This window comes from Hypanus sabinus, chromosome 18, assembly GCF_030144855.1.
Source record: "Hypanus sabinus isolate sHypSab1 chromosome 18, sHypSab1.hap1, whole genome shotgun sequence".
NCBI classification, from domain to species: Eukaryota; Metazoa; Chordata; class Chondrichthyes; order Myliobatiformes; family Dasyatidae; genus Hypanus; species Hypanus sabinus.
In genome coordinates, this window is record NC_082723.1 from 67,260,804 (window position 1) to 67,276,346 (window position 15,543).

At 41.2% G+C, this 15,543-nt stretch overlaps 1 protein-coding gene across 6 annotated transcripts in view; it reads left to right on the forward strand.

The window, feature by feature from the left end:
• The window catches only part of sfswap (splicing factor SWAP), a 176,474-nt gene that overhangs the window by 91,145 nt on the left and 69,786 nt on the right, over positions 1-15,543 (forward strand). For all 6 annotated transcript variants that reach the window (XR_009516562.1, XR_009516563.1, XM_059994587.1 and 3 more), the window contains one exon: positions 11,912-12,108. Coding sequence is in view for 4 of the 6 variants with exons in the window: in XM_059994587.1 (XP_059850570.1) it covers positions 11,912-12,108 (197 nt within the window). In the remaining 2 variants the exon portion in view is untranslated. The remainder of the gene's footprint in view (positions 1-11,911; positions 12,109-15,543) is intronic.

The following is a 15,543-nucleotide window of genomic DNA, read 5'->3' on the forward strand; positions in this document are numbered from 1 at the left end:
GGGCAGGCTAATGCCCATGATGAAGTAGGCAGAGTTGGTGATGATTGTTCATCATGGATGCCACCTTTTGGAGGCATCACTTCTGCTTCTCCTGATGCTCTTTGGTAATTATAAGTTGTAGCAGGAGAAGCCACTCGGTCCCTCAAGCCATCCCAATCACTCAATATGATCAAGACTGATTATGCTGGCCTCAAGTTCTTCAATCCCTTACTTTTTCAAATATCTACCTATCTCCACCCTCAACGGTCTCTGCACCAGAGAATTCCTAAATTCCTTATCATACTGTCAATCTGGATTTCTGTGCTTGGTCTCCAGGATGTGACATTGTGAATGCTACGGTAATGTGCCTCCCAATGAGAAATGTTTAACCTTAGGCTGAAGCTCAGCCTGTCACAGCAGCAGTTATCCATTTTAGTAATGTGGCTTAAATGATGTTCTGTAAAACGTGTTCAAAGTACATACGTGTCACCACATCCAACCTTGAGCTTCCTCTTCTTGTGGGCATTCATAGTAAATACAAGAAGCACAGTGGAACCAATGAAAATCTGCAGCCAACAGGGCAGACAAACAAGCAATGTGCAAAAGATGACAAAATTGTGCAAACGTGATAGATAAATAAATAATAAGCAATAAGTCTTGAGGGCATGAGATGAAGAGTTCTTTAAAGTGACTCCATAGGTTGTGGGACCAATTCAGTGATGAGGTGAGTGAAGTTGAGTGAATTTACCTCTGGTTGAAGAGCTTGATAGTTGAGGGGTAATAACTGTTCCTGAACCTGGTGATGTGGGTCCTGAGGCTTCTGTACCTCCTTCCTGATGGCAGCAGTGAGAAGAGAGTATGACCTAAATGACGATGGTCCCTGATGCTGCTTTCCTGCAACAACGCCCCATGTAAATGCGCTCAGTGGTGGGGAGGGCTTTACCCGTGATGTAACAGTAAGTGGGCTAAATGGCAATGGTCCTTGATGAAGGATGCTGCTTTCTTGCAACAGCGCTCTGTGTAAATACACTCACCGGTGGGGAGGGCTTTACCCATGATGTTGAGTAGTTCAGCTTGTCAGCTCTGATATGCATGGTGACTTTTCCAAACCAGTAATTTTTCTCCAGTGAACATTTGCACGGTTAGGGAGCACTGAGATGAAAAGCACTGTATCTTTAACATGGGGTGAGTGTGTATGCCTTTATCTTGTCAAGGAGATGGTGCTGTTGTGCTTTTGATTTCTAGATATGCTCTCCAGTAATGTGACTGAATCTGGTAAATAGTGTAATTTAGTCAGTGGGAGGCTTAGGTCTAAGTTTAAGGCTTGATATTGGGATTGTAGCTCTTTGTTAAAATAATTGTTGGAACTGGAGTTATATTCAATGATTTTACCCAATTTGAAATTGTAATTGGCAGTAAACTCTCCAAATTGTTGAAGCTTTTTTTTTGCTGGAGTTCAGAAGCTTGCTATTTATAAGATTAATTGCAGTGTTGTCCCAGTATGAATTTTACAATTCTGAACACTGAGAAGCGTTGATTGGCTGCAGTATTGTAGATTTGGCATTCCGTCTCTTTTCTCCAGGGCTCTCTGTTTCTCATTGCTCAGAACCTAAAGGTTCTGAATTGTAGCAATCAGGGACAATTGTTACATTCTGCAGGCAATAACCTCTGTATCCTATTTCAAATCGTATTCCCACAAACCACACAAAGAATGGTGATATTTTTGTTTTTTTTTCTGTGTGCCTAGTGAACTTTCTCTAGTTGATAGTCTAACCATGCCTGATCATCTAACCTTATTGTGCAGATGCAGTGAGGAATGCAAGTGATCTTTCTTTCTCCCAGGATAATGTCAAGAACTGAATGGAGACCTTCAAAGTGACATTATTTGAAAAGTCAGTCAGTTAGTTTTTTTACGTGTTAGTTTTTGCACCGACCCTCTTCAGTTTCCATTAATGTTCAGCAGCGCTTCTTTGAGAATAACAAATTGCATATTAAGGATGAGATGTCTATCTATTAACTTAACGTATTTTAACAAAAAGATTTTCGGAGCCTCATTCTGTGCCTTAAGTAGGGACAAATATAGTAACCATTCTCTGTCAATCAGATCATTTTGTGTGAATGCTTAAACATTTACAGGACGTGTAAGTACATTAAATTTTTCAATTAATTTATCTCCGTATGAAATACCTTTCTTGTTCATTTTCCCCAGTGGTCGCCTTCAGAAGCGGGTCACATCCCTCATGATACAACAGTTTGATCTTTAGTTCCCTGACTCATAGTGACAATGAAACTTGGGTTTTTCAAGAAATTTTAATTGATATGAGTGCTGCATTAGATAAAATTGCTAGGGAGTTCTACAGCATATCGTGGGAAATCCTTAAACTGTACATTCAATTCTTTACAGTTCTTAATCCCAACAAGCAAAAGGGGTTCAACAGAAGATCAATTTTTCTAGACCTTTAACTGTTTTGAAGATAGGTCAGCTATCCAGTTTTGTCATAGGATTAGCAGTCTTGACACATAACAGTAGTACAAATTTTAAAGATTTTCTCTCAGCAGACTGCAATATTCCTAAGTGCTCTGCCAATGGAATGCTAATCAAGTGAACCTAAAATTTAATTGGATTTACCCACCCCTGGGGTCTGCTGCAAGCATTTTTGACCCATGCTAACAAACCGACATCTAATTCACAATAATTCAAATACAGACATACAAAATACCATAAATTGTTTGAGGCTCCCCATTGGTTAGGGTCAGCTGTGGAAGTTGCATCCCAGCTGTCTACGTGATACGCAGACCAGGGCAGTACGATATGGAGACCAAGCTGTTGTCCATGCCGCAGGCTCCCCCTCTCCACGCAGCTGAGAATCCAAAGGAACCGTTTGACACCAGCGGTGTCACAGGAATTGCCAGCCAGCTTCAGGGACTCCAGCTCTAGATTTTACCTCTATGTTTATTCCCAAAGCTTCCCCCATGAGTGGGTATAGTTACATGGTATCGGAGCTTGAGGCCAGAGTTTTCCTCCCTATCTGTCTGAAACAGTTGGTTTTAAGGCCTTTGTCCCTTCTCCTATCAGTAGAACCAGTTCTGCCAGGTTTAGTAGCTAAGCCACACATGAAGGCCAGGAGCTGGACTTGGTTGACAGAGGCTATATGAGATGCAGGCCATGGGAAGCTTATCCCCACTACCACTTCTGTGTATTAAAATCTTAAGGAACCTGAAGTTGGTAACATTTGGAAAAACTGATGTAAATGTGAATGAAAATCCTGCAGGGTGTTAGCCTTGTATTCTGTTTTTAATTGAACATGTAAACAGCTGTTACTGTTGCTGTTGCATGTTGGGGTGGGTGGGTAGGGTGAGTGCTTCTGCTGGCACAAGTGGGGGAGGGGGATGATGCTTTTGCTGCTGCTTGTGTGAAGGGTGGGGTGAGAAGGGCTTTGGGGCTTGGTGTTGTATCACTCATTCTATGGGATCTCGTTTCGTGGATGTATGTGAAGAGCATGAATTTTAGGTTGTATACCGCATACATTCTTTCATATTAAATGAGCCTTAAACTTTAAAGAAAATATCAAGAGTGAATATTTTCCTTATTTACTGTAAGAAATTTGTTCTCAGATGCATCAGAGATATGTTTGCTATCTTTTCTGAGACATCGGATTTCATACGGCAATAGGTGACGTGGGAGGTGAAATTCTAAAACAGAGCTCTCTTGGCTTTACACTTTACATTTGCTGGATTTATGCATTTCCTATGGGGATTCTTTAAAGTTCCTTGTGAATTAGAGAGAAGCTTTATGCCAGTGACACATAATACATCCCTTGACATCCCTCTGAACTGGGCATTTCACTGTTAACCATTGAGTCTGAAAAACAGACCCCATCCAGACTTGTTTGTTGTTTGCGAATTTGTGGAAATATTTATCCCTGGAAATTTGGCAAAATGGTTTATTCTTTTCTGCGTTATGGCCCTAGATGATTTCAATGTCTGTCAGATTATACAGTGCCTTGAAAAACTGTTCCGCTGCTACAACTATTTTCACATCTTACTGTCTCATTTTCTAAATTTACAATATGTTGAAGTAGGTTTTTTTTGGAGCTAATTTGTGAAACGTTGTGCATCAAAATAAAATTCAAAAATCTCAACAGTTTACTAAAGATTAAAAACCAAAATTGTGAGGCTGAAAAAGTATTCATCCCCTTTGTAATTTCTACGTTAACTTTCCTCGGGTGCAGTATATTACCTTACCAATTTACCATATTTGTTGGTGTAGAAAGTTGGAGGATCACCTGTTTTCAATGAATTTATAAGAATACCCCCCTCTCTCTGTAAGGTCCAACAATATGGTAGATTTTCAACAGACCAAACCAAAATGAAAAGAAGAGTGTTCAAGACAAGTCAAGGAAATGATAATAGAGAAGCACAAATCTGGGGAAGGGTACAAGACCATTTCAAAGACACTGAACATACCTTGGAGCACAGTGCAGTCCATCGTGAAAATGTGGAAAAAAATGCACTGCCTGGGTCAGGTTACCCACCCCTCTAAAGTTAATCGCTGGAGACGAATGGCACTTGTAAGAGAGGCTACTGTGATGCTAACAGTTACTCTGAGTGTGCTGCCGAAATCAGTGGCTGCAACTGGAGAAGAAATTCATGGTTCCACAATCTAAAGCCTTGTTCAAAAAAGGTATTTATGGAAGAGTGGCAAGGAAGAAGATCTGGCTGAAAAAAAGCACATCCGTGCAAGTAAAGACTTTGCAAAGTGTTACTTAGAAGATACTGTAAAGATGTGGTGAGGAATAAAGTGGAACTTTTTGGCCTAAACACGGAGTGTTTTGTATGGTGTAAATCTAATACTCACATCAGGCAGGTAACACCAGTTCTATTGCAAAATATGGTGGCAGTAGCATCATGTTATGAGGATGCTTCTCAGCAACAGGGACTGGAAATCTGGTCAGGATTGATAAGAATATGAATGCTGCTAATTGCAGAGAGGTCCTGGATAAAAGCCTGCTAGCCTCTTCCAGGGCATCCATGAAGTGGCTTCAAATAAAGAAAATTGATGTCTGAGTGACCCAGTCAAAGTCGTGACCTTAATCTGATGGAACATCTCTGGCAAGACCTCAAGATTGCTGTCCACTGCCGCTCCCCAACTAACCTGGCACAGGTTGAACAATTTTGCAAGGAGGAACGGACAAATCTTGCTCCATCATATTGTGCAAAGTTAATAGACTTATCCAAAAAGACCTCTGGGTATATTAGATGCAAGAGGTAGTTCAACTAAGTACTGAGCAAAGAGGGATGAATACTTTAGAACTGTTGACATTTAGGGTTTTGAATTTTTAGTTTTTTCATACTTTATTTTCCTTATATTTTGGTGGGTTTATTGTGGAAAAAAAATGAGCATGTGATTCACAAATTTTTAAAAATCGCTTAAATTGATCAAAAACCCTGGTTGTAATACTCATCTATGTGAACAAACAGGAGCTGAATACTTTTACAAAGTTCAAAGTTAATTCATTATCCAAATATGTGTGCAGTGTGCAACCCTGTGATTCGCCTGCCCCACAGACAACCACGAAACAAAAACCATGGAGCCAATTCAAAGGAAAACATCAACCCTCCCCCCATGCAAAAAATTAGTGTATTTCACAAATGTCAACAAGAGCATCGCCTCTTTCCATGTGCAAAAAAGATCCCACAAATGACAGCAAGAACATCAACATCCCCCTGACCCCGTCAGCACAAAATGCAAATTGCACTAACAGCAGCAAAAACATCACACACACACACACACACACACACACACACTCACCCTCACATACACACAGCGACAAGAAAGAACGAAAAAATGCACAGAATATAAAAACACATTTGAAAGAGTCCAGTTGATCTACTGTATATGTATGTGTTTAGATTTCAAGTTCAAGTTGAAAAGCAAAATAACATGGATGCTGAAAAGAGCAAACCATAGAAATGTGGCACAGATCAAGCTGCATCATTCCGTCTCGTAGGTGAAGGACCTCTCAGCAACTCAGTCGCCAGAGTTTGGTGGAGATGGAGCCATTCAGACTTAGATTTGAGTGGAGTAGTTTTGTAAGTGTCTACAGATACACTTGGATTTGAGTGCAGTAAATATGGTTATTATGTTTACACATACATGGTTGGAAAGCTTGCCTGCAAAGGATTGGAAATTTTTTTTTATTAAGATGCAGCATGGAACAGGCCCTTCCATCCCTTCAAGCAACCTGCCCCCCCCCCCAGCCACCCCGATTAATGATTATGTATTTTTGCAGCCACCAATGTAAGTGAGACCGGTTTGAACTGCAAACTGGAATCAACCCTTATTTTGTAGCGTAGTTAAGTCCAAGAGAATGACAAGTTGCCGGTCTAGATAGCCGAAGCTAAGCGTAAAATGCTTTGAGGGTTTGCAGATATTTCTCAATAAGAGTAAAAAGTTGCGGTATCTTTGCAAGTTATTGCTTTATGGATAACATGATTTGTCAAGTTACTCATTGGCCTTATCCTGTTGATTCTATGAAATAATTCACTGAGGGTTTTGCACACTATCAATGCTTTCTGATTGAAATAGCAGCCACTTAACTAACTCAGCAATCAGGCTCCTGAACCAAAGCGGCTAACTTCCCTCAACCCAACACTGAACTGATCTCACTTTCAAGACTCTTCATCTCATATAAGATATTGGAACAGAATTAGGCCAATTGGTCCATCAAGTCTGCTCCGCCATCTCAGTGTGGCTGATTCATTTTCCTCCTCAGCTCCAAACTTCTGCCTTCTCCCCGTATCCCTTCATGCTGTGACTAATTTGTCAACTTAAATATGCCTGTTGCCTTGGCCTCCACAGCTATCTGTAACAATGAATTTCCACAGATTTGCCATCCTCTGGCTAAAGAAGTTCCTCCTTATCTCCGTTCTAAATGCACATCCCTCTATTCGGAGGCTCTGCCCTCTGGTCCAAAACCACAGGAAACTTCCTCTCCACAACCACTCTATCGAGACCTTTCAACATTCGATAGGATTCAGTGAGATCCCCCCCTCATATTTATTGCCTGTTTATTTATGGTTATTATTTTTTCCTTTTGTTTTTGCACAGCTTGCTGTCTTTTGCATATTGGTTGCTTGTTTGTCCTGTTGGGTGTGGTCTTCCATTGATTCTGTTGTGTTTCTTTGTATTTACTCTGAATGGCCCTAGGTGAGTTGTATATGGTGACATACATGTACTTAGATAATGAATTTACTTTGAACCTTGAACTTTCTTTTTCAAGTTACTGAGTAACACAGCACGGAATCAGGCCCTTGGCCCTTCCAAGTTAGTACCGACCTTCTACGATTACACTAATTGCATCATATTCCTCCCACCTTCCCTGTACCTCGCTCTTCCCCCCCACCATTCATTTGCACTGGAGGGACTAATTAACCCACTGACCCACCCGTCTTCAGGAGGTTAGAAGGAGCCAGACCAGGGGGTTGGGGTGGGGGGGGGCATGCATTCGCAGGACAAAAATGCGTACTTCACACAGACAGCGACGAGGACAGGATCCTGGCTTTAAGTGACCTCCATTCAAAGTTCAAAGTAAATTTATTATCAAAGCCCATCTTCTTGGACCCTGAGCTCCCAGGGGAGCGTTCGCCATCAACAACCTCCTGTCTCCACTGTCCAAAGTTGATGTTGTGGTTGGAGTTCATCATTGTTTCTGTAATCCATTGTGTCTAATGTACAGGGGTTTGGCCTACACAGCTTCACCAGGGCCTGTTGGCTGGCTTTACCCGTTTCCACCTCTCATGAAGAGCGGGTGTAGGGTTGGGTTCTGAGGCAACAGAGTATGTGCATGTCACCATATACTAGCCTGAGAATATTTATTGATTGATTGATTGAGATATATCACAGAGTAAGTCCTTTTGGGTCTTCAAGCCATGCTGCCCAGCAATCCACAGATTTAATCCTAGCCTAATCACAAGACAATTTACAATGACCAATCAATCTACCAACTGGTACATCTTCAGAGTGTGTTTTGCTGGATTGATGCCAAGTAGTACAGTCGCATATCAGATGTGGCATCTCTTCGGACAGCAGTGGCTGCAGGGGTACAATGCACCCAACTGTTTATGAAGTCAGGCTTTTCTTTTCATTCACTTATGCTCTCCAAGTAATGAAGCACCAATTGCAGTCTTTACGAACTCTGCGTGAATGTTCTCAAGCTATTGTATTGTCGGTTCAGTAACCATTTAAAAGTTGAATTAATGGTGGAGCTGCATGAGTTCTCCTTACTAAATTAGATTTTTATGCACTTAAATGATTATACTGATTGATCTGTAATGTTTACAAATTGAAATATGAAATTTTCAGGACTAATTGTTTGGAAACATCAGCATCCATTTAAGTTATTGAGCGGCAACCGATTTCCCAGATGAACTCTATTTGTATTGTGAGTTAGTGCAGTGCCGAACGTACAGATGGAAATGGCAATAATTATTGATTTACTTGGTTGTAAAAAAAAATCCCTTATTCTCTTCCAAAGAGACTGCAGAAAATTAACCCCAGTGGTTCCAATTAAGAGTGTTCTTTGGCTAAAAGGTTAGATTGGAAAGGCTGAGGTTACTTTGAGTACAGGAAATGGGTGGTCCAAGCTGGCTAGATCTTTCACAGTAAATGGTAGGGCACTGAGGAGTACAGTAGAACAAAGGGATCTAGGAATAAAGGTCTGTAATTTGTTAAATGCCATAACAGGTAGATTGGGTCATAAGAAAACTTTTGGCATGTTGGCCTTCATAAATCAAAGTATGGAGTACAGGAGATAGGTTGTTATGATGAATTTGTACAAGTCATTTGTGAGGCCTAATTTGGAGCATTGTGTACAGTTTTAGTCACCTACCGACAGGAAAGATGTAAATAAGGCGGAAAGAGTGTGGAGAAAATTTACAAGGATTTTGCTGGATATGGAGGACCTGAGTTATAAGGAAAGATTGAATAGGTTCAGACTTTATTCCTTGGAACCACATGCTAGCTAAAGAAATTCCTCCTCATCTCTGCTCTAAGTGGACTTCCTTCTATTCTGAAGCGGTGCTGTCTGGTCCCAGATTCTCACATTGTAGGAAGCATCCTCTCCAAATCCAATCTATGTAGGCCTGTCAATATTTGATAGATTTTCAATGAGATCCTTCCTCGTTCTTTAAAACTTCATCAAATACAGCCCCAGAGCCATCAAACACTCCTTGTATGTTAACTTTTTTGTGTAATACACATAGGAAGCTCAAATTACTTCATCTTCCACGTGCTTGTGCTGGGATTTAATATTGACTTTACATTTCATGTAAACACTCCAACTACTGTTTTTTTTTCCCAGCAAATGTGGTGTCCCTGTTTCACCTTGTCAGTTTGCCACTTTGTTACCCGATAACCTTGGGCTGCACCCTGTGTTCTGGGCACAGCCTCAGAATAGAGGGACGTCCATTTAGAAGAGAGATGAAAAGAATATCTTCAGCCAGAGGGTGGTGAATCTGGAATTCATTGCCATGGAAGGCTGTGGAGGCCAAGCCATTGGGTATATTGAAAGTGGAAGTTGGTGGGTTATTGATTCATCAGGGTGTCAAAGGTTATGGGGAGAAGAGAGGAGAATGGGGTTGAGCGGGATAATAAATCAGCCAGGATGGAATGGCGGAGCAGACTCAATGGGCCAAATAGCCTGATTCTGCTCCTATACCTTATGGTTTCATTCTCCATCTCTCTACAACATAAAATATTCTCTTCACCTTGTGTTTCCAGTCCTGATGAATGATGGAACCTGATTGCTGTTTGGCTTTCTGAACTGCTTCCGCCATTCTTCAATGACAGATCATGTCCGTGGTTTGAATATATTTTCACTTGAATTTCGAAGAAGCAGTTTATCAGACAGAGCTGGTACTTAAGTGGCCAATTAACTTAGTGGCTTGAGGGCTGCAGACACACTTGGGAGAAGACTAAAGGCTGAATTTAGAAAATGGAATTAGTATAGACAGGTAACCGATGACAAGAACAGACATATAGGCCAAAGGGCCTCTTTCTCTGTTGTGCGAATCTAAGACTCCCTGATGTTAGAAGGTTAATGTAATTGCCCTTAATTAGAGAGTTTATTGCTTTACTTCTTCTTAGCCCGTCACCTCTCCTGGGGCATAAGCCGCCAACAGCAGCTCGCCAAAGTCCCCTGTCTTGGGCCAGGCTTTCAAATTCACCCCAGCTTGTAGCCCATGTTGGAAGACCCTGCCTCTCCCAAGGATGAGGTCTTTGGAGCTTCTGTTGATGTTTCTGTAGCTCTGGGTTTTTCCGGGATAGGGTTGCTAATGTTATGTTTTGTAACTTGAAAACCTTAAACTAGTTAAAAGTCCAGGAATATGGATCTAACTCTGTGTTTACTTTGAGCAAGATGTGCATGTATCGCATGGTTGTGTGATGACATGTGCAATTTGTGTATTTTTACATGTAAGCCATAGTTTGAAGAATACACCTCTCGATGCTCAGAACACATCATCCGTGATATAGCCTGGGACCATCAGGTGCTTTGGGTCTTTCAACGTCAGACAGCCTCACGCAGGAGACCCAGCCATGGTTGATCAAGCCATGACGTGTTCAGACTTGGTCACCTAGGTGAGGGTGTCTAATGATAATGAATTATTTAAACAAACAAGAATGTTTAATCAACCAATATATATATAAGATTACTCAAATATTACTGAAACATTAAGCACACAACAGCTAGCCCCATGCCCAACTCTCCTCCTTTTTTGGGACTGTCCATGGTGGAGCTCTCTGCATTGACCAAGATAAAAGAATTTTCTATTCCAACAGCGAGGCTTGGTTTAAACCAGGTTCTCTGCGGCAAAGGGATTTCTCTCATGCCTTTGTCCGCTGATTGAGCTAATAAACCCCCAGTGCTGGTATCCATCCTGAAGTTTTGTTCAGTCCTTTGGAAACTCAGAGGACCAGCGGGTTCTCTGATCTTGTTAGCGGTCGAGTTTTCACCAAACCAAAGGTATTATGACTAATTTCTCATCTTCGTCTTCTCATTAATTCATTTGCTTACTAGAATTTGTACTTGGCTGATTGCAATTTGTATGCAAAAATGTAGAAATCTGCTCTCTGGCATCGAGCCGTTTTTTAATCAAATGATTGCTAAATTATCCACAATCTATAATGAAATGCAAATGTACACAACTAATTTAAGATTCGTATGTTTAGCTTGTAAAATCCTGGCAATTGAGCTGATAATATATCTAAATATTTGTGTTTAAATTTTAATTGCTGTCCTATTATGTGACTAAGAATTTACACTAATGTTTTGTACATCAATTCTACTTTAGTGTCACCAGTTCTATTAAAGGTGAAGCTCTACGCAAACTGTATAAAACAACGTATTTTTTTAAAATAAACAGCTGTGTATTTTTTGGCTTCATGCTGTAAGTTCTAGTTGCCCACTTTTCCTGTTCTAAGGTGTTGCTCCTCCACCATCCTACATTCCATCTGGGTAGCCTCCAACTCGGTTTCTCTTTCCAGTGAACAAATTCCACTCCCCCACCCCCCTCCTGTATTCTCCACTGACTTTTTACTTCTTCTCACCTGCCTATTACTTTCCCCTGGATCCCCTCCCCCTTCCCATTCTGCTATTGTCCACTCTCCTCTTCTATCGGATTCCTTTCTTCTCAGCTCTTTACCTTTCCACCCTCTAGGCTTCACCTATCACCTTCTAGCTATCTGCCTTCCCACCGTTCTCAGTCCTGATGAAGGGTCTTGATCTGAAACGTCAACTGTTTACTCTTTTCCATAGAATGCTGTTAAGCTTGCAGAGTTCCTCCGTTATTTTGTGTGTGTTGCTCTGGATTTCCAGCGTCTGCAGAATCTCCCATGTATAAGATAATTAGTGCTTTCTGTTGCTCCTTGCAGCTAAACAGAAACTGGAGGACAGACTGGCAGCAGCTGCAAGGGAGAAGCTCGCACAGGCTTCAAAAGAATGCAAGGAGAGGCAGCTGCAGGCGGAGCGCAAAAAGAAAGCTGCACTTTTCTTGCAAACCTTGAAAACCCCCATGCCTTCCGGAGAAATGGAAACTGCAGCCACTGAAGAAACCTCCCAGAGCATACAGGTCAGTGGAGATCAGTAAGCACTAAATGTACACTATATTAAGTAAATATATAGATATTTCTTTTCAATTCTCCTGGTCAATCTCAAGGGTTGAGTCTGACTTGGCACTTCTTTCTTTATTAATAACAAGCACAATGCATTTTTTTCTCATTAAATGCCATAAAACCTGCCTTTAAATTGAAGCTTATGAATAATGTTTTTATTACAGAATTAGTTGTTGACTGTTCCTGTATTTTTTATTTAATCATTTACGGGATGTGGGCATCACCAGCTAAGCCAGCACTTATTGCCCATCCCTAGTTGCCTTTGAGAAGGTGGTGATGAGTTGCCTTCTTGAACCGCTGCAGTCCCTGAGGTGTAGCTACACCGACGGTGCCTTTTGGGAGGGAATTCCATGATTTTGACCCAGTGACAATGAAGGAACGGTGATGTTTCCAAGTCAGGATGGTGAGTGACTTGGAGGAGGATTTCTAAGTGGTGGTGTTCCCAGGTATCTGCTGTTCTCGTCCTTCTAGATGGTTGTGGTCATGGGTTTGGAAGGTGCTGCCCTAGGAACTTTGTTGTGTAGTTGAGGTGCATCTTGTAGATAGTACACACTGCTGCAATTGTTCATTGATGGTGGAGGGATTGGATGCTTGTGGAAGGGGTACCAATCAAGGGCTGCCTTGTACTGGATGGTGTCACGCTTCTTGTGTGTTGATGGAGCTGCACTCATCCAGGCGAGTGTTCCATTTTACTCCTGACCTGAGCCTTATAGATGGTGGACAGGCTCTGGGGGGCAGGGGGTGAGTTACATGCCATAGGATTTCTAGCCTTTGACTTGCTCTGGTAGCCATGGTGTTTATATGGCTAAACGTTAACTATATGTTAAAGTGCAAAGTAAATTTTATTATCAGGATACATATATGTCATCATACACAACCCTGAGATTCTTTTTCCTGTGGGGATACTCAGCAAATTTATGGAATAGTTACTCTAACAGGGTCAATGAACGATCAACCAGAGTGCAGAAGACAACAAACTGCAAATGCAAATATAAATAAGTAGCAATAAATAATGAGAACATGAGATAATGAGTTAAAGTCATTAAAAGTGAGATCATTGTTTTTTTGGGAACATCATAAAACAATTAATAAAACAATATAACATAATGTTATGTGTTCATAAGTACATATTGAGAAAAGATTATTTGGCCCAAGAATCTTAATCTTTCCAAAGTTCCACTTATCTTTTATTGGTCTTTAATTTATGCTGAACTACACTGGTCCCAAAAGTAATTGAACAGCACTCTTGGGCATTTGTGTTCAATCTCTGTGTCCCATTCCTGAACTGAGATGTTTGCCTTTTGTTTTCTTTCTCTTTCCCCAGTGGTGTCTCATTTAATAAAGGATCTATTGTATAGTACAGAATTTCCATACCTACTGAGAATCAGAATCAGGTTTAATACCACTGGCATCTTTTGTGGAATCGACACATACAAACAAGCTGGAAGAACTCAGCAGGTCGGGCAGTATCCGTAGAAAACCTGTTGAGTTCATCCAGCTTGTTTGTATGTGTTGATTTGACCACAGCATCGGCAGCATGCTTTGTGTTTTGTGGAATCTGTTGGTTTTGCAGCTTGAGTACATTGCACTATATAATAGTAGAGAAAACTGTAAATTACAGTAGGAAATATTCAAAGGATTCAAACTACATTTATTATCAAAGTATGCATGCAGTACACAACCCTGAGATTCATCTTCCCCACAGACAGAGTCTGTTGTCTACATTCTGGTGGTGTGTTTCTGGACTGATTGGGTGATCTGGCGCTTTGCTGTCTCCGAGAGGGTTCCACGAAGCAGCAAGCAAAGTGTGCGGCATGAAGTCCAGGAAGCCTGGAGATGGGATGTGAGCTTGTGATTGACTCCATCTTTTGCAGGTCAAAGTGCTGAGGAAGATTGAAATCATCAAAGGGAAAGGGAACAAAGAAGAACCGTGGAACCCATTCAAATAAAATATCATTCTCTTACCCCTCCATCGCTCCACATGCAAGAAAATAACAAATCCCACAAACAGCAACAAAATAAATGAGTAAAAACAGAATGTAAAACACAAAATCAAAAGGCATATCTCAGTGTTCATTATCTGCAGGCCACCCCAATTCAAAAATCACCCAAAGATAGCAACAGAGAAAAGGAGTGACCAGAAACTAGAACACATCATAAACTTGAATTAGAGGCCACAGTGCGCAAAGTGCGTCGAGTAAACCTTGCTCTGGAACCATGCTCCAACAGGATCGAGGGAGAGAAAGAAATCGCTCAACGCAAGGACCTTCCTTCAGAAGCATTGAGCAAGAGGGAGAGCGAGGCTCTAGTCATTGACGCTGAACACTTTTGATGATTTCAATCTTTCTCAGTGCTTTGATCTGCAAGAGATGGAGTCAATCACGGGCTTGCTTCCCGTCTTCAGGCTTCCTGGCCTCCATGTCGCACACTTTGCTTGCTGCCTCATGGAACCCTCTTGGAGACAGCAAAGCGCCAGATCTCCCGATCAGTTCGAAAACGCACTGCCAGAATGTAGATAACAGGTTCTAACAGCAGCAGAACCATATCTGAAATAAAAAGATGCGAAAGAGGGTAAAGAAGCTGCTCTGTGAACCGTCTTGAGGATGTCATCTTTGGTAGTGTTGTTCGCTGGTGCCATCTTCTTCCGGATATTTTCTGATATATAACAAATTAAATTAAATAAGGAGTGCAAAAAGATAGAGAAAAAGTATTGAGGTAGTGTACATGGGTTCGTTGTCTATTCAGAATTCTGCTGACAGAGGGAAGGAAGCTGTTCCTGAAACGTTGAGTGTGTGTTTTCAGGTATATAACTCTAAATACTTAACTCGAAACTCCTTACAACACACACAAAATGCTGGAGGAACTCAGCAGGCCAGGCAGCATCTATGGAAAAAAAAGTGCAGTCAAAAGTTTCGGGCCGAGACTCTTCGCCATCCCTTCCGAAGGGTCTTGGCCCAAAACGTCGACTGCTTTTTTCCGTAGATGATACCTGGGCTGCTGAGCTCCTTCAGCATTTTGTGCATGCTGCTGAGACTTCCAGCATCTGCAGATTTTCTCTTGTTTGTGATTTGTTACTCCTTGGATGCTTTTTGCATGTGTATGTACATTACACAATACATGTATTGTTATCCAGTTACAGCCTAAGAAAAGCAATAAAAGATATGTAGATATTTGACAGCTCAAATGCAAATGGACTATAATGTATTCTCTCAAAAGAGTAATGATGGGTATTGTTTTTGTTTGCTGAGCTTTCATTGAAACTGGAAAATATATACGGTGGATTCTGATGAATTGGGCCTTCGGTTAATCAGGGCAGCTGCTTATTTAGGACAGTTCTTAAAGAACTAAAACAAACCAAGAGTTCCCTTTGTTTATTTGGGACACTGTGCCGT